A 23,814-nucleotide genomic window follows, 5' to 3' on the forward strand; every position below is an offset into this window, starting at 1 on the left:
CACCCACCTAAGCTTGGGTGGCTCTGAGGCTACATAAACAGTGGCCAGTCATGGCCATGACTAATCCAATTCCAAGCTCTACAGACACATTATAATTGCCTGTGGCTCTTGAAATTCCTCATTACCAAACCCCTTGAGGGAGGGTAAAAATGACACTGGCAGCAGAGGCAGAAACATCCAAGGTCATGCCATATAAAACTGTGAGAGACACCTTTTACATGGCCAATGCTAGGACCAGGTGCCTAAGCCCAGCAGAGTCAGGCATTTGGAACTCTATAAAATAAATGCTATTATGAGTTTGAATAGTTCAATTTTCTGCCATTCAGAGCCAATAACCCCATTTCTGGACTGCCCATCCATCAGCAAATATTTATCAAGCTGGTCTTAGTGCTAGGTGGTTTGGTAAGTAAAAAGACATAAACATGTCCATTCTGCTCAGAAGTTTACTCTAGGCAGGCCATAAGACAGCTCATACAGACACTCAGTAAAACCAGCCTGGGTTGCTGGTGACTAGCGATAGGTGTGAAGTGTGTCCACACATGGAATGCCATGTGAATGGTGCCCATTATAAAGCACTATTTCTGCATCTAGAAAGCGCTTCTCAAATCTTTCCATTAAAATGCCATAGTATGGGAAGGGCTGGGGCTTTGGCTACAGATCAGCGGGTAGAGTGCTTACAAAGCATGCATGAAGTCCTGAGTTTGATCCCCAACCCTGAATCCTAACCCAGCACCCCATAAATCTGAACATATAGCACATGCCTGTATCTGGGAGGTGGAGGGGTGGGGATCAGAATTTCAGAGTAATTCTTGATTAGACATTAAGTTCAAAGCTGCCCTGTCTATGTGTGATTCTATCTCACATCTGTTTCTAGATATCACTAGAAAATGAGAGAGAGAGAAGCAAAGTAGATGTTGGATGAAAAGACAATGGGTCCAAAAACGGATGGAAAGACACATGTATCGACACAAAAGTCAGTCACAGTCTGTGTTAGGGATTTGACATGGCTGTGTATCAATTCAGTAGCTCAATCTCTCCTGTAATTTTATTTTACCATTAAAAAAAAATTAGGGGTATGTGTGTGGTGGTTTGGATGAGAATGCCCCCAGAGGCTTATGTTTGAATGCTTAGTCACCAGGGAATAGAACTCTTTGATAGGATTAGAAGGATTAAGAGGTGTGGCCTTGTTGGAGGAAGTGTGTCATTGGGGGTGGGCTTTGAGATTTCAAAAGCCCATGCCAGGCCCAGTCTGTCTCTCTGCACATGGATCAGCATGTAGCTCTCAGCCACTTCTCCAGAACCGTGCCTGCCTGCCCATGCTCTCTGCCATGATAATGGAGTAAGCCTTTGAAACTGTAAGCAAACCCCAAATTAAATACTTCTTTTATAAGAGTTGTCTTGTTCATGGTGTCTCTTCACAGCAATAGAATCATGACTAAGACTGTGAATGTGTGTGTGTGTATGTGTGTGTGTCCTCAGACTTGCACATGAATCTTGTAGCATGTGTATGTCAACACTTATATACACAAACATGCACATACATAAACATACAGATTTTTTAAAAAGGCCAGCTAGATGGCTCAGCAGGTAAAAGGGCTTTCCCCACAGGCCTGATGACCAGAGTTCATCCCCCACAAACCAGAAACTACAGTGTTAGAGGAGAACCAACTCCCAAAAGTTGTCCTCTGACCTCCACACACACAGCTGCACCCACTCATATCTCTCTCTCCCTCCCTTCCACCCTCTCTCTCACACACACACTTTTAATAATAACAAAAGAGTATGAAACTGTAGTATGAAGGGGAAAAGCTGACAGTGTTGCATTAGCTTTTTCTGGGCAATAAGCCACTTAGAAAGTCTGGGCTTCAAACATTGTACATTTGAAACATTTCTCATAACCAGATAAAATGGACATCTATTCTGGTTTGAATCAGTTCAGCTGGATTCAGTTGGTGACCTGCTCTGAGGATAGATAATCACACATCCGCTCGTTTGGTGCCTCCTGGGGTAACATCAATGGCTTATCCTGTTCATCCCTCACTGGGAAGCAAGCTACCACAGGCTCTTCTAGAGTTTTTGTAGGTTTTGCAAAAGAACTGAAATGGCAAGGGCAAGACACTAGCTTGTTTCAAATCCTTTTTTTTTTTTTTTTTTAAATGTTGTTTGTTCCAGATTGGTAGAAATAGCCACACTCAGATTAAAGGGATGGAAAACAAGACTCTCAACCTCTTAACAGAGCAATGGTGATGGAGGAGGGGGTAGATTGAAGGAAAAATTCATAAAGGCAGGTACCAAGGATAGGTATTTTCTAAACAAGATTGTAAAGGCCTGAGATGTAGTACAGTGTTTGCCTAACATGTACAAAATCTTGGCTGTGGCATAGGTAGGAGGATTAGAGACAGAAGGTAGAGACAAGAGGATCAGAAATTCAAATTATCCTAAGCTACATAGTGAGTTGTAGGTTAGCCTGAGATCCTGTCTCAAAAAAACAGAAAACAGAAAGAGAGAAAGGAGATTAGGGCACCAGACACTTATATACGTGTAGGCAAAACACTCAAAAACATAAAATAAAATCTTAAAAATAAAAAACCAAAACAAGTACTTTCTGCTTTTCCAAAGGCCTAGAATTCAGTTCTCAGCACCCACATCCGGCCAGCCTGTACTTCCAGCTCCAGGGGGATCTGATGCCCTTTTCCAGCTTTCTCTAGCACCCCCACACATGTGGCATAAACTCACAGACATCTTAGGATCCCCAGAAACTAACAAGTCTTGTGTTCCCCCTCGTTTGATTCTTCATACACTAGAAGAGCTGGCCAGTGAGATTCTAGGGATTTCTTCTGATTTCAACATTTGTCTGTCTGTAACAGAGCTGGGTTTTATAGAAAGGTAAAACCATAGTGCCTGAGATGTAGTACAGTGTTTCCATGGGTCCTGGAAATTGGAACTCAAGTCCTCACAACTGCCTGGCAAGCACTTTACCCGAGCTATCTCCTCATGCCCAGTTCCGTAGTTGAAAATATACAACAGACATGCATATTTTCATTAATCAATTTCTAGTGTTGTCTGATGGCTTCCATTATGGTTTTATCCCATCATCTGTTCCCTCTTTCCTCATCCTCCCCATAAACACATTTTTCAAGGTTCTTTGAAATTAATATTCAGTGCTTACTTGGTTTTGCCTATTATCTACACTGATGTAGTATACACTGTGGTACAAAGTTACATTTGTTTTCAAGGTAGCCACAAGCCTTACACAAATACAAAATAAACTCAGTAAAAAATTTGGCTGTTAACCAGGATACTAAGGTGTTAGAAGCAATTATGGGGGGGGGGCATTTAAAGCACCCAGTGTTGAAATTGGATTGGGAAATGAATCACCCAACTTATGTCAAGTGGCTTTCTCTGAGAAGGGGTGAGATTCAATAAGTCTAGTTGAGGAGAGATGTTCTAGAGATGTCCAGCATCCCAAAGAAAGCTGAGGATCACTCTGGAGTCAGAACACGCAGAAAAGTGTAGCTGGTTTCTCACTTAAGACACCCTGCTTTTTTTTTTTTTTTTTTTTTTTTCTGGCCTATTTCATTCAATGTGCTTCACAATGTTTCTCTTCAAAGGAAACTATTTTCTGTGAAAACCCAGCAGCTAAGCGGTTTTATCTACTTTTATCTTGCTGTCATTTTCCTTAATCCCTTGTCCTTGAGCAGAGTCCAGTGGCATTTCTTGGCTCCCTCCAAGTAGGCATCAGAGAGAAGGGGGAAGGGCAGAAATCCAATCCTTCAGTCTTCTGTGAGCTCTCGGTTATGGCCAGAGCCTGGAGGACCACGCCAGGAAGGTAACCACGCCCCTTCCCCACCGGCACCGCCCCTTTCCCCAGGCACGCCCCCGGCCAGCCCAACAATGGAGCTGGGCGACCACGTCACGTGAGCATCGCAGTCCTGTGACAAAGACGACGTGGCAAGAGACAGCGCCAGAGATCTCCGTGCCTGCTGTCTGCCACCCAACCCAGTGTCGTTGATGGTGAAACACCGAGCTACCCTCACTCCGTACAGCCCGAGACCGCGAGCCAAGCCACGTTCACGCCGACCAAACAGCGCCGGAGAGAGTTGAACTTTTGATTGGGCGTGAGCTGTTTCAATCTCCACTTTTTCTCCAATCAGAAGGCAGCGGCTGCAACCTTCCGCTCCTCATTGGTCTCGATGTGGCAGAAGGCGGAGGGAGACACGCCGAGCCGAGGTCGCGCGAGAGCGGCGCCCAGTGCTCAGAGCGCAGGCGCACAGGAGTTGGCAGGGACCCGGGCCGAGGGCGGGACAGAAGACGCGTCGTTTGGCTTTGGACAGCGTCGCAGAGTCGTCTGGGTCCAACCGCTGGGCCGCCGAAAGCTTTTGTCAGGGACCTGGGCGAGAACGAGGCCCGCGAGGTTCCCGATGGTGTCCATGACTTTCAAGCGGAGCCGCAGCGACCGGTTCTACAGCACCCGGTGCTGCGGCTGTTGCCATGTCCGCACCGGGACGATCATCCTGGGGACCTGGTACATGGTAAGGGGGCTGCGGGGCACGGCCGCGTCGCCCGGGCCACTGCGCATGCGCGGCAAGTGGGGCTCGGGATGGGGGGCGGGGACGTGGAAGTTGCGGGGGCACTACTTTTCCGGGTGCTTTAGCTGTGAACTGAGGCCCGGGACTTTGAGAGACTGGGGGGCACCAGGCTTTGGGGGAAGAGACAGGAATAGGATCGTTATTTGGGGTTCGAGAAGTACGCAGGACTCCACCCCCCCCTTCCCCAACGAAACAATATTGTCGTCCTTGGTATGCAGCCAGTTCGGACGTTGTTTTGTCCGGATGGAACGAGAAATGCAGTTGTAAGCCATTCTCCTCCCCCCGGCCCTCGCCTCCCCCCCACCCGCCGGTGTCTCCTGGAGTTTTAAAATGGTTAAGGCGTTTGGTGATGTAGCCAGAAAGGCGTCTGTTTTGAGTCTAGACGCTAGCCAGGATTTACACTGGTTCAATTTTTCTCTGGGTACACCCCTCTCCTTGCTCGTCAGGTGCTTTTTCTCTCAAGCCCGTCTCGATTTGGAAGAGTTGTTTATTGAGAGTCTATTAAGTCCCTCCTGACATTTTCTTGGGCTCCGGGATCTGTGTGATTTCTGGCCCAGCAGGTGGACGTCCGGTCCTGTTGATTCCCTGTTCGGTAGCAATTCTTTTTTGATTTTTTTGTTTGTTTGTTTTTAAACACTACAGTTCTCAGTGTCTTTCTTTATGGAATTCCAAAACACGTGATTCTTTTTAGGTAGTTTTAAGCTATTAAGCTCTGAGAAACTTGTCGATGACTTGTGGATGACTTTCAGATTTCGTTGTGGGGTGGGGGGGTGGGGAGTAACGTTGGAGTTGCTGTGCAGTTTTCTGATAATTATATGAGGAGCAAAGGAGGGAGAGGTTTACTTCCGACCCCTCCCTCCGTTTCCTGCTATACTGTTCCCCGCCCAGTATCTTGAAGTCATTAGTAACTGGCGGAACACCAGATGAAAATCTTCAGGCAGATGGTTTCACAGCCCACCCCAGGGGACTATCAGACCTCCACATTATTCATGTTTTTTTTTTTTTCAGTCTTGTATCATTAATGTAGATCAGAAAAGAGCATCTAGAAAGCACGAATGTGGAGGTTTATTTGCTTGCGCTGAGGTTATTTCCATGTTTTCCTACTTTTGTACGCAGAAAAGAACTTATTATTACTATAGAATTATTTGTATCACATATTCTTTAAGAAACTGCCTATTGTGTGTGTTAACTGAGCTGTAGCCCCGGACTGGACTAGGTATGACAGTCAGCTGGATTGTAGATCTAGCTTCCCCTTACTTGTTTTCCTTTGGCTGAGAGTGTGGGTTTTTAATTTCTTTTGTCCTTCCTCGTCTTCCATTCTCCTGAATGATTAATTCATATCTTGCCCATCACCAAGTCTGACCTAACACCCTCCCTGCCCAGAAAATGACCTTCCCTTGAACTTAGCTGAGAAAATAGGATTAGAGCCTGGGATTCTTGACTGCAAACTTTTCATTTCTTCTCCCATCCCCCCACTCACAGCCAAAGGGCTTCAAAACCCTCTGAAGAAGAAAATCACCCCTTTCAGCCATTTCAGATTTATTGGCAGCATTTCTCTACACTCTTTGTTAGGAGGGGTTTTTGGGTCTGTGCATTTTTGTTTATAAAAATGAACAGAGAATTCAAAATGCAGAGTGAAAAACTGTAGTAAGGACTTTTACTGTATGGGTGTTTTGCCTACACTATGGTCTGTGTACCACTTATGTGCAGTGCCTATGGATGGCAAAAGGGGTTAGAGTCTCCTGGGACTGGATTTAGAGATGGTTGTTAGCCTCTTATGTGTCAGTGTCGAACTCAGGTCCTCTGAAAAAGCAACCGGTGTTCTTAACCACTGAACTACCTACCTATCCAGCCCCCGGGACATTTATTTTTTAACAAGATAAAGATTGAGAGGTTTAAATTTGTAGCACAATTGAAGCTCTTGGTGTGAAATGCCACCTGTCTCCCCCCCCCAGTTTTGAAAAGATGATTTTTTTTAAAAAAAATGATATTTTGTGTCCATTCTCAGGTTAGACTGTTGTAAACTGTTTATTTCAGTCGATCTGTTTTAATTCATGTACAAGATTTACTGCCCATTTTCCGTGAAAAGGGCTCTTGACTGACATTCAGAAGGGATAGATCACCCACTTTGTATGACTTCTCTATTCGCACTCCCCACTGCATGAAAGATTCTAGTGCTGCTTGCTTTGACCATGATGTCATCCCTCAATGTTGATGGTGCTACAGAGAACTTTGGAGCACCGCCAGGAAAATGGAACTTAGAGTCACAAGGGAGGAAGATGAGCATCGATAGCAAATTCTAATCAGATTAAGAGGAGGAAACAGCATTTGTTTTGCTTATGGCAGTATTGTTGGCGACTTCAAAGAATATACATACTTCAGTTCTATAGCAGTATAAAGACATACTTTCTTCGAGTTGGGGCGCACTTAGGAGATGGGAACAATATAATGTATAATGCCTTTAAGTAAAGAAGTTGTCCTAATTGTGCATTCTGCTGCTGTAAGCTTCAATAAATTGGAGACACTCGATGACAACAGGTGGAATGTCCTTTCCCCCTTATTTCTCCCTTGCCACTGTTCCCATCCTACCCACTGTGTCATGAGCACTGCCCCTTGACTCCAGGGGTACAACACATCTCCATCTGTGAGGGAGAATATTAATGAGCTGGGTTGGACTATTTGGAACAAGGCCTGAGTTTGTGATTCTTCCTGTGGTGTTTGAAATTTGGAGGCACGACCCTCCTGAGGGACCTGAACATTCTGTCTGCAACTGGTAATGACATCATTGATTTCTTGCTTTGGCTTCTATGGGCTTTCTGTTAACGCTAGCACAATCCTATATACCAAAGGAGTAATTAATTGTATGGAGCCAGGCTTGGTGGCAAACTCGGGAGGTGCTGTCTGTCAGGAGGATCAGGAGCTCAAATCCAGCCTTGGCCACAGGCCAGCCTAGGCTAAATAGTATGTTATTTCCAAAACCAAACCAGACCCTTAAGTTTTTTTGTTTGCTTGTTTTTTTGAGATGGTTTTTCTGTGTAGCCCTGGCTATCCTGGAACTCAGAGATCTGCTTGCCTCTGTCTCCTGAGTGCTGGGATTGGGTGTGTGCCACCACCACCCAGCTCAAACCCTTAAGTATTAATAGTTGGTATTGAATAGTTCTGTGGGACATAAAACCAGAATCTGCTATATGCACTAGAGGTGCCAAGCCTGAAGAGTTGGCATTTGACCTTTCTAAGTTGAAAGAAGTACTTGATCTGAGTAATACACAATTAAATTTCTATATTCCTCAAGTTCATTTCTTTACCATTAGAGAATTTGAAGCCAGATTATTTTAAATAAATTCTTAGGGAATGTGAACTCAAGTATGTATCGAATCATGAATATGGAATTAAAAAGCCTGTTGCTGGAGATAATCTTCATGATACAAGGGCATTTTGAGCTTGTGTAACAGAAGACTTTCTCATGGATGTTTTAGCCTTAAGTAGTCTAGTGTTAGGTAGAAGTGAGGACAAATTTCCTCTTGCCACAGGGGCCTTTCACCCGTTAGTCCCGGCTTCTTAAATATACCTGAGAGTTTGTTTGCGTGCGTGCGTGCGTGCCTTCGTCCCACCGAATTGTTTTGTGCTTTCAGTACATGCTATTTCTTCCCTCTGAAGCGCTATTCTGCCTTTTAGTTCACTTAAAAATTCTTTTAAAATTTACTGTTATTGTACATATTCATGTATGATGTGTGTATGGAGAGAGGGTGGAGGTCAGAGGACAGTTTTGTGGAACTTCTTCCACCTCCATGTTAGTTCTGGAGACTGAACTCAGGTCACACATTGCAAGTGTCTGTAATTCTTGTTTTAAATTGATCTATTAAGGAAAATCTTCAGATTTACAAAAGTAGTGAAATAATACTAAAAAAAAAGTATCTGGAAGCTAACTTATTTTTAATTACAACATTTGAGGTATTCAGTAGACATTTGTGGAATGAATTGTCTCTTAAATAATAGGGGTAAATTTGTTGTAATTAAACATAGTAAACGAAATCTTTTCTGGAGATGATCATTTTGATCTTTATCATTTGGCAATTCTGAATCTCTGTGTGTGGTTTTGTGTGCTTGTTTGCCTGAAGGGGCTCCCTGCTTAGGACATCCTTATCGTGGTGTCCCAAATCAGACACATTCTGTTAGTTACAGTCTCAGAAGATACTGGTTTGGGACAGAATATGCTGTGAGAAAACTGAGGGGTAATGACTCTTTTTTTTTTTTTTTAAATTAAATTAAAGGATCACAAGTGAAGAGGTGGCTCAGTGGTTGAGTACTGGCTGCTCTTCCAGAGGACCCAGGTTCTATTCCCACACCCACATGGCTGCTTACAACTGTCTATAACTCGAGTTCCAGGGGATCCAGCAACTTCTGGCCTGTGTGGGCACCAGTCATGCAAATGGTGCACAGACATAGATGCAGGCAAAACACTCATGTACATAAAATAAGCTATTAAAAAATTGTTTAGTGATACTCCTACCGAAGTCCATCTTTGGGTACTGATGTGAGATTTAGGTTTACAGTGTGTGTGTGTGTGTGTGTGTGTGTGTGTGTGTGTGTGTGTGTGTGTGTGTGTGTGTGTGTGCCTGTGTCACAGTGAATGTGTGGAGGTCAAAAGAGTTCTTGTCCTCTACATCTGTTGCAGTTTCCTGCCAGGCTGCTTTCTCCAGGCTGTGAACTTTCAGGTGATTCCCCTTTCTGTACATCCCATCTCACACATGGTGCAGGATTACAGACGTGTGGCACTGGGGAGGCTTGCTGTATTTATTTTTTTTCTGGGTGCAGGTCACCTGCCTGGTCTGGAACTAGCTGTGTGACCAGGCTGGCCTCAACTCACAGACATTTGCTTTGTGCCTTCTGAGTGATGGGATTCCCTTCTGAGTGAGTGCTGGCATGACTTTCTGAGTGAGTGCTGAGATGACCTTCTGAGTGAGTGCTGGCATGACTTTCTGAGTGAGTGCTGGGATTAAACGACATGGGCCATCATCACACCCACTGTATACAGCTTTCAATGTGGGTTCCAGGGATGGAGTTTCTATTCTGCAGGATAGATGTTGGCTACAAATTGAGTCTGAGCAATAAAAGGGCGAATTTTGAATTTCTTGAAACAAATGATGGTAGTAGCAGTGTTTCAAAGCCAGGTTTACAGCAAAAGTGGTGAGAGAATTCACAGCCCCAGAAGTACCTACATCAAAATCAGAAGAGTTGCAAACATCACTATTTCTCAAGGAACTAGGAAAACAAGAACTCAGCCCAAAGCCAGTAGGAGGAGAGAAGAGATAAAAGATAAGAGCAGAAATAAAAATGTTTTAAATTTCTGAGCAGCTCACTTTGTAGCCCACACTGGCCTTGGACTCACATGCTTCTCCCATCTCAGCCTTCCAAATGCTTTGATTATAGTCATGGGTCACTTTGCCTGGTGAAATTTTGAAGTTTTCAAACCTTTAGCTAGGCTAAGAAGAAGAAAAAAGTCAGAATCAGAGATGAGAAAGGTAATGATAGAATTGATGCTATTGAGGTGTTTCAGAGACTCTACAAAGAACGGTCTGCCAATAAATTGGAAAACTTAGAATTAGGTTTTCAAAGATGGCCTGTAAAGAGGAGAATACCAGAACAGAACAGGGAATGTAATTGGATTAGTAGTGAAGTTTCCCAACAAAGACTCCAGGATCTGATTATTTCACCAATGGGTTCTACAAAATATCTAAAGAGCCACTACTATATTTCCAAATTAGTTTATAAAAACGGAGCACACAAAACAAACAATAAAAACTCTTATACAAAACACTCTTGGCCAGTATCTCTGATGAACAGTGCAGGCATTTGCAATAAAACACTGGTAAACAATTCAGTATCATATTATAAAGTAAATCCTCATCATCAAGTGGGATTTCTCCTAAGGATTCAAGGATAGCTCAACCCATGTAAATTAATAAATGTGGTGTATACATAGGATATAGGACTAAATCCATATAACCAATTCAGTAGGTGTAGTTATATATTTGATAAATTCCATCACATGAATAAAGTAGGACTGGAGAGATGACCTGGTGACTAAGAGTTCAATTCCCATCACCCATGTGGTTGTTCACAACTGTCTCCAATTCCAGGAATCAAGACACCCTCTTTTAGCCTCCTCCAGGCACCAGACATACATTGCATTGACAGGCATGCAGGCAAAACATCTATAAATATAGAAAAATGCTTACTCTTAGAGTGGAATATGCAACACAGTAAAAGCCAAATGATACTGACAGCACCATACCAAAATAACTCTTCTCTAAGATCAGAAACCACATAATAGTGCCTCCTGTTAATACTTCTGTTCAGCATGGTATTGAAAGTCCTAGCCAGATCAATATGACAAGAGAAATGAAGAGCTTGCCAATGACATAGGCACAGAAATGTAGAAAATCCTGAAGTCTGAAAGACAACTCAGAATGAATAAACTTGGAGTTGTGGAATATTACAACCTCAAAGGTAGCATGTTTATATGCCAATAGCGAACTGTCTGAGAGAGAAATTAGGAATAGCTGTAATAACAAGGAAACCACCCCTACTCTAACCAGGAGTGAAAGAATCTGCAATGAAAATGAAACATGATGGAAGACTTTGAACACGTCACAAACGTGAAAAGACATCCTGTATCCATGAATCAGAATTAGTATTCTTAGGCTCCATACTACAAAAGGGATCTGTAAATGCAAGGTAGTACCTGTTAACGTTGTCTTTCCCTTAATAGGTGAAAACAGTTCCTAAAAGTTGAATGGAATCAATAGACTGTACCAAAGAAGTCTTGAGCAAAAAGACCAAGTCTGGAAGTATCACACTATCCAGTTTCAGGATGTAAAGCTGGCATAACAAGTTCTGTTACAAAAATAGATGTGAGGACCAATTGGACAGACTAGAGAAGCAAAAAGTAACCCACACTCTCAGTGGTCAAATCATTTTCTACAGAGCTGCCAAAAATAGACATCTGGGCAAACATGCTCTCCTCAGTGACTAGTGAGGGGAAGCACTGATGTTAATCAGTGTATTCTGCTGCTGTGATGAAACACCCTGACTGAAAGCAGCTTAGGGAGGGAGAAAAATATCTGGTTAGCTTTCACTTCCACATAGTAAGTCTGCCATAAAGAGGAATTCAGGGCAGGAGCTAGAGGAACTGGAGCAGACACTACGAAGGAGCTCTGCTTCCTGCTTGTTCAGCCTGCTTTCTAATGCCTGTTAGGATCACCTGTCCAGTTGTAGCACCATCCCCAGTGAGCTGGGTGCTCCCACATCAATTATTTAAAAAATGGAAGTGAACTACAGACTTGCCTGCAGGAAACTCTTAACTGAGGCATTTTCTCAATTGAGAGTCCCTCTTTCAAGATGACTGTAGCTTGTGCCAAGTTGACCAAAAGAGAACAAACCCAGCAACTAGGATAATGTGGGCAAGAATGTAAATGCATAGTAAACAAAAGAAACACACACACACACACACACACACACACACACGCAGCACAAATTCTAATTGGTATTAATAATAATAACCCAGAAACACTCCCAAGTGTTCTAGCAGCAATAATAACTGGGTTTAAAGCTGAAGATCAGAGAAGCAAAGCGGTCGGCCAGCCACTAGAGTTCTTACCTCTACCAATGCTTAGATGTCCTCAGACTGCATCTCCAGCCTTTGTCTGTCTCCACCAAACCTCAGATTGCTCTGAGTTCCTGTCTCCTCCCATCTTATATTCTTCTCTAGTGCTGGAATTAAACATGTGGGATCACCTTTGTGTGAGCTCTGTTTCTCTTTTAGATAGATTCTATCACCTGTAGCCCAGAGTGGCCTTGAACTAACAGAGATCCCTGAGTCCTGGGGTTAAAGGTGTATACCACCACTTAGTGTGTCTAGCTTTGCACTCTGATCTTCAGGCAAGCTTTATCTGTCAGATCATAAACAAAATATCACCACATTTCCCTTATTTTCTTCTAAAATAATAAAAATGTTATAACACAAGAAAAGCTATATACAATAAAAGTATAATAACTGTGTAATATATATGGACAATAAATACATCAACAATGTCTAGTCCATTTTTACTTGAAAAATTCAGAGAAAATACTCCATTATCTATCCTATCTTGGTGAGTCTATTTCACTTTGTAGCCTAATTTGCATGTCAAATTATCTTTTAATGTCTCTTAACCTTTTTTATTTTATACCTCTTTTGTGAGTTTCTTTTCTGAGTCTGGTAAACAAGGAAAACTATAACTATATAGTCTTCAACTCCCTCAGAGATCCGAGAAGAAAATAATATTAACTGATTAAGCAGGAAATAGGAGCGAGTGAGTTCCAAAAAATGTGAGAGATGACAAAACAGCTACAACTGTGTACTCACATACATATACATGTAAATATATTTGAGCTCCCTAAGTAGTTTTGGTGTTTCATTTCCTTCATTTGGTGGCTAGATTTGCATGCTTTCCTTGATGTAGTTTTCTATGCCAGACAAAGTTTTTTTTAATAGGATGATAATTGTGTTGAGCAAACAAGAGTTTGCTGAATGGATTTCAAACTGATTTCCCAACACAAGATGCCATATCGGACTTAAAGATAAGACCTAGTGTGCTTTTCTACCAAATATTTGAAGCTTGGCCTGATAGAAAGAAAATATCTTTCTTGGGTGTTATCATTCATCCTTCATTTAGCGTGGACAGGGAAGAGTAGTTTCAGGTATTGCTGCTAGAACACTTGGGAGTGTCTAATGTTGGGACTTCCACAAGGAGGAGAGGAGGGCAGATTCTGTGAACTTTGATTATGGAGTTGTCTTATCTTCATACCATCCTGGTTTCCATAGAGTCTTCGCCAGGACTGTTGTGACACTAGAGGCCCATATGTCCTGAGGGACTGCAGGGATCACAGCCAGAGTGCTGCATAATGTCAAAATGGTGTTTGTATCCCTGGTAGACTAGGAAAATTCATGGTTTATGATGGACTTCAGCAAGACGTTTGGGAAACAACCAAAGATATTCCTTAGCTCGTGTGCGTGCGTGTGTGCGTGTGAGAGAAAAGGGTGTGGGGGCGGAGAGGAGAGAGAGACTTACATGGAGACTATTGATTATTTCATGTTGATCACATTTCAGAATGAAGACACCAGAGAGAGTCAGTCTGTAGGATGTCAAAAATCTAGAAAAATTTTGGTGAGCAGGAATATAGTGAGATAAAATTTAGTTACAGATTCATTGAAGGCTATGCCCAAGCCTCGGAATCTAACTGCAGGTTACAGGTAACTTATCTGGTTAAGTATGGAAAAACAACTAGGTGTTGTATAGTTACTCCTGTGTGACATTGCAAAAATGTACAAAGCCTTTGGAATTTGTGAGCCATGTTGGGGAACTTGTCCATTCCACTGGAACTTAACGCAGAGGGGAAATAGACAGGTAGCTGAAACAGGTACCTCTAGAAAGGTAGAGGGGTGGTTTGAGGACCTGAATGTTTAGTTCCCACAGTGTTTGGAGGCTGCTGTGGGTATTAGACGAACACATTGACTCAGAAGGTAGAATTAAGATCCATGCAGTGAGAGGGAGAGGCACCATTACTCCTTTAGGGAGTCTTTTAAACTTGAACCAAGTGTATAGGGGTGTGTGGGGGTATGAAGAAATATGTGCCTCTGGACATGGAGTTTGTAATGGTGCCCTAGTTTTATTTTCTGTGCCTTTTATTCTGGTCTATTGTCATTAGCACAGTGTTAGGCATCTTTATATGTGCTGTGGCCTTCAACTGCTCTCACTATGGTAATTGCATGTGTTATGAGTGTCTCTTAGCTCATAGCCTTGTTACTGAGGTGAAACATTATTAAATGTAACAGTGTCTAGAGACTGTGAAGATTGCCCCCTGATAGAAATTAATGGATGGCTGTTGTCTTTCTCAGGTGGTCAACCTATTGATGGCAATTTTGCTGACTGTGGAGGTGACTCATCCAAACTCCATGCCAGCTGTCAACATTCAGTATGAAGTCATTGGTAATTACTATTCATCTGAGAGAATGGCTGGTGAGTTTTTACTTTAAAAGATAGCACTGCCAAGATTTTATATATAAAGCCAATTGTAGTCTACATAGGAATGTTAGAGGAAGGTTGATGAAATTATGCTTCACTTATACTTCAGAAGGTTGAATAATTGCATAGTAACTAACAAGTTAAGTGTTATTTAAGCAACTTGCTGAGACAGGAAAGTATTTTGATGACTTTCCCCAAAGGTATTCAGTAGAGCATTTCTGGACAGAAGTAATGGATATCTAGGTTTTGGAGAAGTGTATCGTTGTATGTATGCCGTGACTGTAGAGACCAGAGACAGAGGGAATGGTAAATAAGACTGGTCTGAGACTTTGAGGGCTTGCTGCCACGTGTAGCCAGGGTCAGAAATTTGTGTTAGTGCAAATGGACTATTACAGTAGAGTATAAAATACAATGTGGAAAAGACTTTACACCGCTATTAAAAAGAAACAGCCCTAGAACAGTCATAGAACTTGTCCTTTAAACCATTATTCCCTGGTAGCAGTTATTTTTTTATTCCCTGTTCTTTAAAGTATAAGTATAAAACAATTCTGGTTGAATTTATGTTATTACAAGTTATATCATAAATTTAATACTTAAAAAGAAAATTATGCCCCAAGGTTTGAAACATAATTCCTACATGCTTAGTTGTTAAGTTTCAGTTCAGAAAGGTATTGTATTCCCAGTGATGAGTATGGTTATAATACTATAGATCTTAATTCCACATTTAAAATTGTTTTTGCTTGGGGGCTGGAAAGATGGCTCAGAGGTTAAGAGCACTGGCTGCTCTTCCAGAGGTCCTGAGTTCAATTCCCAGCAACCACATGGTGGCTCACAACCATCTGTAATGAGATCTGGTGCCCTCTTCTGGTGTGCAGATAAACATGGAAGCAGAATGTTGTATACATAATAAATAAATAAAATCATTTAAAAATTGTATTAGCTTTTACTATGAAGTTCTGAACTTCTTTACATTTCAAGGATGAAATGTAAATTCCAAGGATGAATATTTGTATCTTTTTTAAAGATTTTATTTGTGAATGTTCTGCCTGCATGCATGTGTATGTACCATGTGTGTGCAGTGTCTGCAGAGGTCAGAAGAAGGCTATGTGAACTGGAGTTTGTAAGTTACCATACATGTGCTGGGGACCAAACCCAGTTGCTCTGTAAGAACCGTGAGCCTCTTAACTGCTAATCTGTCTTTTTTTTTTTTTTTTTTTTTTGTCTTTATGGATAACTTAATTTTTCAGGAACCAAGAAGAAATCTATGGCTGTAATACACATAGAATGAAATCAATCAACTGATAGGCATTTGTAATGTACTTTAAAAAAAAAAAAACAAGTCTTCTGATTAATTTAAATACATCCTTATGACATTGATTCTGAGAGGAGTGACAAGAAATAGCCTTTTAGCATATTTTTCCAGAGAAGTTTGTTTTTGTTTGAACTCTTTCCCCAGGTCTCCAAATAAAAATGAATAAAATTTTAGTCTTATTAACACCCTCCATTTTTTGAGTCAGGATCAGTCTTGCTTTGTAGTTTAATCCTGTAGTGGGAACATCTTTTCATTCCTTAACAGCGGACACACACACACACATCTCTCTCTCTCTCTCTCTCTCTCTCTCTCTCTCTCTCTCTCTCTCTCTCACACACACACACACACACACACACACACACACACACACACACACACTGACTCTGAGATGAAACAGCCATTAATGTTAAATACAGATGGTGTTTCTAATGCTCAGTGAAAAGATTGTATTTACAAATACCCAATAGTGTGACTAGTTAGTGGTTATTCTTCATTTTTGTTGTACTTCAGTTTCTTTTTAAGCTTCAATTATGTGTATATATAGGAAGGAGCATGTGCATGTGAGAGCAGGTGCCTGGAAGCCAGAGGCATCTGATTCCCTGGAACTGGAGTTACAGGCGATTGTGAGCAGCCTGACATGGGTGCTGGGAACTGTACTTGGGCCCTCTGCAAAAGAAGCCAGCCGAGCCATCCCTTCATATACCCCCTTTCTCTTTAGTTTATTAGTGTCTGCGCAGGGACATAGGATCATCTACAGGTGAAGAAACTTACACAGTCAAGTATGATTTTATATCGTTTGGGATTGTTTGGGTGTGTTCTGAAGAAAATAGTGACTGTGGGATTAATGCAGACCTGTGTGGGGAGAACAGGCAAACTGAAAGAAGCCAGTACGGGTTAAATATTGAGATGCTGGCATGGGATTATGGAGAACTTTGAATTTCAGGTTGTATTTTTATCAGAGCAAGAGATACATCTATAGTTTCTGTGTGTAACTCATCTATCTGTCTTTTAAACAAACAGCAACTTTTCCTTCCAGTTAAACCCTCATCTCACAAAGCCAGCTTGGGTGAATTCTTTCATAGTTCTTTCATTGCTTCTGCCTGTGTTTCAACTTGCCATGATGGATTTTAATTGTCTCTCTACACTCTTACATGCAGAGGCACAAGGGACCTGTTTTCCTACAGAATTACGTAGTTCATGCTCCATCCCAAACAAAGTCAGTGAGTTGTTGCAGCAGTTTAACATGGGAAGGCGTGTGAATTTCTCAAGATTTTTTAATGCCAAGGTTTAGATTTTCTTCTCTTCTTGGCCTTAGATCTTTTGAGAGCCAATTTTGAAAGCAATTATAGTTAATTTAAACATTTATTTGTGAACATTTTAAATGTCATTTTATCGCGAAGAGTTTGGTTTCTTTCATTGCATATGTTGCTTACTTAGATTTCTCTTTCTGTTTTCTTAGATAATGCCTGTGTTCTTTTTGCCGTCTCTGTTCTTATGTTTATCATCAGCTCAATGCTGGTATATGGAGCAATTTCTGTAAGTCTTTGGTAGTTTCATCTTTCCTAATTTATCTTTAGCAAGAGTAGTGGTTTTATGAGTGCACTAAATGTTCCTTTTCTTTTGCAGTATCAGGTGGGCTGGCTGATTCCGTTCTTCTGCTACCGGCTTTTTGACTTCGTTCTCAGTTGTCTGGTGGCCATCAGCTCTCTCACATACTTGCCAAGAATCAAAGAGTATCTGGATCAGTTAGTAAGTGTGTGTACTATTGAAACTCTTCCACTTAAGTGTTTTAATTACAATCCTGAGGCAGCCTTAGGGACTGTTTTTAACTCTTCACTTTTGACAATATTTTAAAATCATTTCCATGTTAAAACCTGTATAGTAGAAATAGATGACCATACCATTTGGACAGCCTAGTACTACAAGTCTGTAAAGAGAGTTAGTCTAGAGTCAGATGAATGAATGCAGTGACCCTTTCCAGTACAGTGGGTGTGTTAGCAGTAAATCATGTCCTCTTGTCTGGCCTGTAGACAGTGGCGTGTCTCCTTTTTACCCATCAAATGTAGAGTTGCGACCAACATTTGACTCCTAGAAAAGTTACTTTCTTCATGGTAGACTAAATGGCCCTGGGAACTTGAGCAATCTCGGCTCCCCTGATTTACTGACCCAAGACAAGGCTGGGGTGACATACAAGTGGTTACATCAAAATGTAAGGCCAGAAAGATGGAAAATAGTGGCTAGTAAAGAGAATGTTAGCTCTCTTTAGACTTTGTAGTTAGTTATCCTTGCTATTAAATAAGTAGATATGGAGTGTTAGTGTGTCTGTTGATGATAAGGGTCTCAGGCATGCTGTGGTAATTCCTGTGTGTAAATTTTCAGTAGCCTGTCACTTCTGACTTTGTTGCCTTTTGTCGTGTTCTTAAAATACTCTTGAGATTATCAGAAGCACAAGTGCCATGGTGGCACCCTGTCATTGTATGTTGTGTTTTAACAGCCTGATTTCCCCTACAAAGATGACCTCCTGGCCTTGGACTCCAGCTGCCTTCTGTTTATTGTTCTTGTGTTCTTTGTGGTATTCATCATTTTTAAGGTATGGAACTTGTGATTCATTCTTGGGGGCCTTGGTGAAACTGGCCGGTATCCCTTTTCTTTGTCCTGTCTCCTTATGGGTCACAGGTCATGTAGGATTGGTAGTGATGGTGTCGTTTCTGGCACAGTGGTAGAGAGGACTTCCTGGTAAGGGGTGGGTCCCCCTGTCTTGGGTCCACTGAGTGGTTGGCACTTTTATATTTTCAAAAGTGCTTCATGGCTTATAATGGAAATCCATTAAAATTCCCAACATTTGGAGCACTGGTTTCCTCCACAATGTCTTGGTTAGCAGCCCTAAATATCCAGCTAGAGTCTCCGTAAGAAACTTTTTTTTTTTTTTCTTGAATTTTCGAGACAGGATTTCTCTGTGTAGCTTTGGAGGTTGTCCTGGAGCTCACTCTGTAGACCAAGCTGGTCTTGAACTCACAGAGATCCGGCTCCCTCTGCCTCCTGAGTGCTGGGATTAAAGGTGGCGCCACCATCGCCTGGCTCCTTGAGAAATTTGTGATGCTTATATGAGAGCCAGTTGGGAGTGAGCCTGCTTGTACTGGGTTCCTTCTCCACAGACAGTGCAGAAGGGATGGAGGTCCCCAGTCCCCAGAGCAGCCTGCTGAGCTGTGTTCTCCTTTCAGGCTTACCTAATCAATTGTGTTTGGAACTGCTACAAATACATCAACAACAGAAACGTGCCGGAGATTGCCGTGTACCCTGCCTTTGAAGCGCCGCCACAGGTTAACTACCGATTCCCACACCAAACTGTCACTCGCTCACTATTACTGACACCTCCAGAAGTAAATGTGGGACTTGACTGACTGTCCTGTACCATAACTCTGGTTTGTTTGGGAAATGAATAGCTTGAATCCACAAATGTATAAGATTTAGCTTTTCTCACAGGAATCTTGTGCACACAGGGCTAGAACTTGGCCTAGCTTGACTGTTAGGTTTATTTGTTAGTGGTCCTCACAAGCGTTGTTTCTGGACAGATAAGCTAGAAGAGGGGTGGAGAAAGAGGAGGGGAGATGATTGTGATGAAGTCTGGGTGCTGAGTCCACCTCTCAGAACTGTCTTTGCTGCTCTGCTGTCATTTTTTTGAGACAGGGTTTCTCTGTGGAACAACCCTGGCTGTTCTGCAACACTTGTAGACCAGGCTGGCTTCGAACTCACAGAGATCTGCCTGCCTCTGCCTCCCTGGTGCTGGAATTAAAGGTGTGTGCCACCATGCCTAGCTGATCCTCAGCCCTTGAAGTGCAATTAGCACTGGAGCCTTATTGATTGCCTGTCAGGAGATCATTTGTATTTTTTAAAATATACATGGGTTAGTGTTTTAGTTCATCTATCAGATTAGGCCATAGGAAGAATTCTAATTCTGACTGACTGCCATCCACCCCTCCCTCCCGCTATCCCATCCCATTCATTCCCTCCCTCTCTCCCTCCACTCCCCCCCCATCCATCCATCCATCATCCATCCATCCTATCCCATCCATCACATTCATCGCTCTGTCCTGTCTTGGTCACTGTCTTGTTGCTGTGAAGAGATACTATAATCAAGCCAACTCTTATTAAAAACAAGAAAGCATCTAATTGGGGCTTGTTTACAGTTTCAGAGGCTTAATCTATTATCATCATGGGGAGTGTGGGGCATGGTGGCAGGTAGGCGTGAAGCTAGAGAAGTAGCTGGGAGCAGAAAAAGCTGAGAGCAGAAAGAGAGAGACAAACAAGGCCTGGCATGGGTTTTTGAAACTTCAAAGCCTACTCCCAGTCAACAAAGCCATTTCTCCTAATTCTTATAATCCTATGAAAGAGTTCCACTCCCTGGTGATTAACTATTCAAATATATGAGCCTACGGGGTGGGGAACATTCTTATTCAAACAACCACACATCCCATCCATCCACACACCCACCTACCCATCCATCCAGTTCTATCGATCCTGATCTTGAGTGTGTCACTAAGTGTGGACTTTTCAGGCTGTGTTCTCAGGAACTGTTGAGCTAACAGTTCAGCCCTACCTCAGGGTCGTGGGCTCCTACTTAGGACATAGTGTGCTAGAAAGGAATATAAAGGTACATTACCTGATGTAATTCTTTTCTCTCTTCAGTATGTTTTGCCAACCTATGAGATGGCGGTGAAGATGCCCGAAAAAGAGCCTCCGCCTCCTTATCTGCCTGCCTGAGGACATCTGCCTTGTCAATAAACCTTATACCAGCTTCTTGTCTTGTTTATTTACAGAAAGCTGCAACGCAGGGCCCTCAGACTTGTTTGATCTAAAGTGCACTGTCCTGTCTGAGCATTTACTTTCAAACACTAAGGAGCTTCTGGACATGTATTAAAAACTTTTTGTTAAGTATCACATTTTAGAGACTTTTTGAAGACAATCTAGGTTAAGCAAGAACAAAGTGCCATTGTTAGCCTTTAACTGAGGGGTAGGGAGGGGAAGGGTTTTCTCCATATTTTCTTTTTTAACTTTGCACTTTCTTTGTATAATGGTTTGTATTTCAGATGTTTGGTGCCCTGGATAGTTTCAGGAGAGTGAATACAGTGTTTAGGATGAATGAGTTGGCTATAAGATCTGCAGTTTCCAGCTCTGTGAAACAGAAAACATAAATAGCATTTTGACTTGTCCGTGGAAGAGGATGGTTGCATGCTTCTAATTTGTACATTTCCATCTTTGTGATAAGATGCTTTAATAAACCTCTCAAATTTTACTGGTGTCATTCTTAAATGTGCCTAACTTTCTGTGCTGCAGTGGATAGCTGCCCTCTCCTTTAGTGACGGTGTGTTTGGAGAAATGCTGGTGGGTAGTTGTCCTCATTTTCAAAGTTTTGCTTGTTTCTGTTTGCTTACATAATGAGAAGTCCTGCACTGGTTCCTGGATAGAGGGATGGTGGAGGAGTAAAGACAAGAGAGGAGACAAGGGAGGAGGAGGTGGGGCCCTTTGAGCAGAGGGAGAGGGCATGGTTCCACTGTACAGGAGCTGTAGGGGTTCTAACAACAGCCGAGAGTTTCAAGGTGAAACCAGGACAGGACATTTTAAGATGTCTAGTTAAAGTCCCTTAGAATCCCTCAGTAGGCTCCCCAAGTTCAGTATGCTCTCTGTGCATGCCTGGCTTGTTTGGTGGTTCAGTGCCCCTACCCCCAGTCCCCCTTGGCCTCCAAGGATTGACTTGAGGGTGATTAGCCTAGAATTCTATTTCAGGTACTCTGCTAGCTAGAGCACTGGGGTTGCAGTATGAGGTTCCTTTCAGGAGGTTTGGAATCCAGAAATAGAACAATTAGAGTTTGAGAGAAAATGGAGCAAGCAAGCTGTAAATCTTGCAGCAGCTCATAAGAGGAAGATGGAAAGCACCATGATGTTTGTAAGCAGCCAAGTGGTGAAAAGGAATGGGATGTAGGTGGGGAAGCCTAGAATGTCTGAGAAAGCATGCCCAGGCTTTAGTTAGAAAAGGGCAAGGGGGCAAGTCCTAACTCAAGACTATCCAGCAGGCTCGCATGGGTGTGGCACCTCAGTGCAACTAGATGAAAGGTCTATGTAACTGCACCTTAATTGTTTTTTTTTTTTTTTTTTTTTTTTTTTTTTTTTTGATATGAACTCATATAGGCCAGGCTGGCCTTAAGCTCATTTAGCCAAGGTTATTGAACAGGTAGTTGAGAGACATGGCTACTGCAAATGCAACTTTTTAGTGAGGCATGTACTATTAAAACAGTAAATACAGAAATAGCAGTTGCTTATAAGTTTTGTACCATGCATAACTGTAAGCTATCCTTTTGTGTGATACCACACCAGCAGTGTGATGTGATACCACACCTCAAAAGTGTGATGCTCTGTTGCAGTGTGACTTGGTACCTCTGGCACAACACTAAGTGACTTATCCACAGCTCCTTTGAAGGCCTCACTATTTTGTAGCCTGGACTGGCCTGAACTGCCCAAATACTGGAATTTCTCCCATATACCACTCACCTGGGTTCCTTAGATCTTGAACCACAGTTGTACATGTGTTTTGGCTGAAATATGATTAACTTTTCAGGCTGCTGGATAGGAGGGACTTCTGAGGAGAGATAGGGACTCTGAGAGAGTCAACAAGATTCGTCAACCAGACCCAGAGGAATTCCAACTGAGGAGAGGTAACGAATGAGCCATGCAGAACGTAGATTAATATAAACAGGTTAATTCAAGTTTCAGGAACAAGCCTAAGCTAAGGCCAAGCTTTCATAGTTAATACAAAGTCTCCATGTCATTATTCTGGAGCTGGCAGTCTAAAGAAAGTCCGACAATAGTGTAAACTACAATAAGACAAAAACAAACCTCTCAGTGAGGTTTGTCTCTGTTCCATTCACTCCCTTCTAGAACTTTTCTGCCCAATTTTCTCTCAGTTCTACAGGAGGCCCAAACAACCTTCCTAGAGCCTTTTATACATTTGGAGTAATGGGGTGGCTTTAGAGGATAGCTGCTGTGCTCATTAATTCATGATTTTGTGGCCTTTTGCAAACATTTAAACATGATGGGCATGTACTATGCTTAGGTGCAGGAAAAGGAAAATAAAAATCTTGTGTGGCATATGTTAGAAATACAGCTTTGGAGAAACACAGGCTGCAGATAGGGAGTAGGAGGTACAGTTTAAGTGCCATTTTAAAAGGTGTCATTTAGAAAATGGTGTGTGAGACCTCAAGATGTGAGAGGGAAGCCAGTTGGTGTCAGTGCATGCCTTTGATCCCAGCACTGGGGAGGTAGAGGCAGGAGGATTTCTGGAGTTCAAGGCCAGCCAGGTCTAGTTACACAGAGAAGCCCTATCTCAAAAAAAAAAAAGATGCAATGCAAGAGGATGCATGTCACAGGTAGGTGGCCTGCAGGAGCATGTTTTCTGTGTCTAGAAAGATAATATGAGGGGAGTGCCTGAAAGCCCAGGAGGCACCCAGCCAACTGTGATGTCACTGTGATCTCGGTAGACCGGGACATTTTTAGGGCATCCAGGATAGATCAGAGTCATGAAGTGACTTTTCCAGATTTTGATAAATCTATTTCATATCCGAGTGACAGGTCTAAATCCTCACAGAATTGTCAACACCAATGACAACACACAAAGGACCAGGGATGTGGTTTAGTTGGTAGAGTGTTTGCCTAGGATGCACAAAGCCCTGCGGTTGGTTCTCAGGACTTCCCCAGCACATGCTTGCATTCGGGAGGTGGAGGCAGTAGGATCAGAAATTCAAGGTCATCCTCAGCCACATAATATGCTGGAAGTCACCTTGGGCTACAATGA

General features: G+C 42.4%; 1 protein-coding gene across 3 annotated transcripts; it reads left to right on the top strand.

The window, feature by feature from the left end:
* Positions 1-3,919: 3,919 nt before the first annotated feature.
* On the top strand, positions 3,920-21,261 carry Laptm4a (lysosomal protein transmembrane 4 alpha). 3 transcript variants are annotated; one of them, XM_035447472.1, is made up of 7 exons: positions 3,920-4,532; positions 14,530-14,650; positions 17,428-17,504; positions 17,595-17,717; positions 18,463-18,558; positions 19,190-19,390; positions 20,655-21,261. In XM_035447472.1, the coding sequence occupies exons 1-6, from the start codon at positions 4,194-4,196 to the stop codon at positions 19,367-19,369; spliced, it is 936 nt and encodes a 311-aa protein (XP_035303363.1). In that variant the 5' UTR covers positions 3,920-4,193; the 3' UTR covers positions 19,370-19,390; positions 20,655-21,261. The 3 variants fall into 3 exon arrangements, with proteins under 3 accessions (XP_035303363.1, XP_027280425.1, XP_027280424.1); XM_027424624.2 differs by having other exon boundaries at positions 3,924-4,532; positions 19,190-19,288; positions 20,786-21,261; XM_027424623.2 differs by having other exon boundaries at positions 4,163-4,532; positions 19,190-19,288.
* The last annotated feature ends 2,553 nt before the right edge of the window (positions 21,262-23,814 follow it).

Source organism: Cricetulus griseus, chromosome 7 (assembly GCF_003668045.3).
Source record: "Cricetulus griseus strain 17A/GY chromosome 7, alternate assembly CriGri-PICRH-1.0, whole genome shotgun sequence".
Lineage (NCBI taxonomy): Eukaryota > Metazoa > Chordata > Mammalia > Rodentia > Cricetidae > Cricetulus > Cricetulus griseus.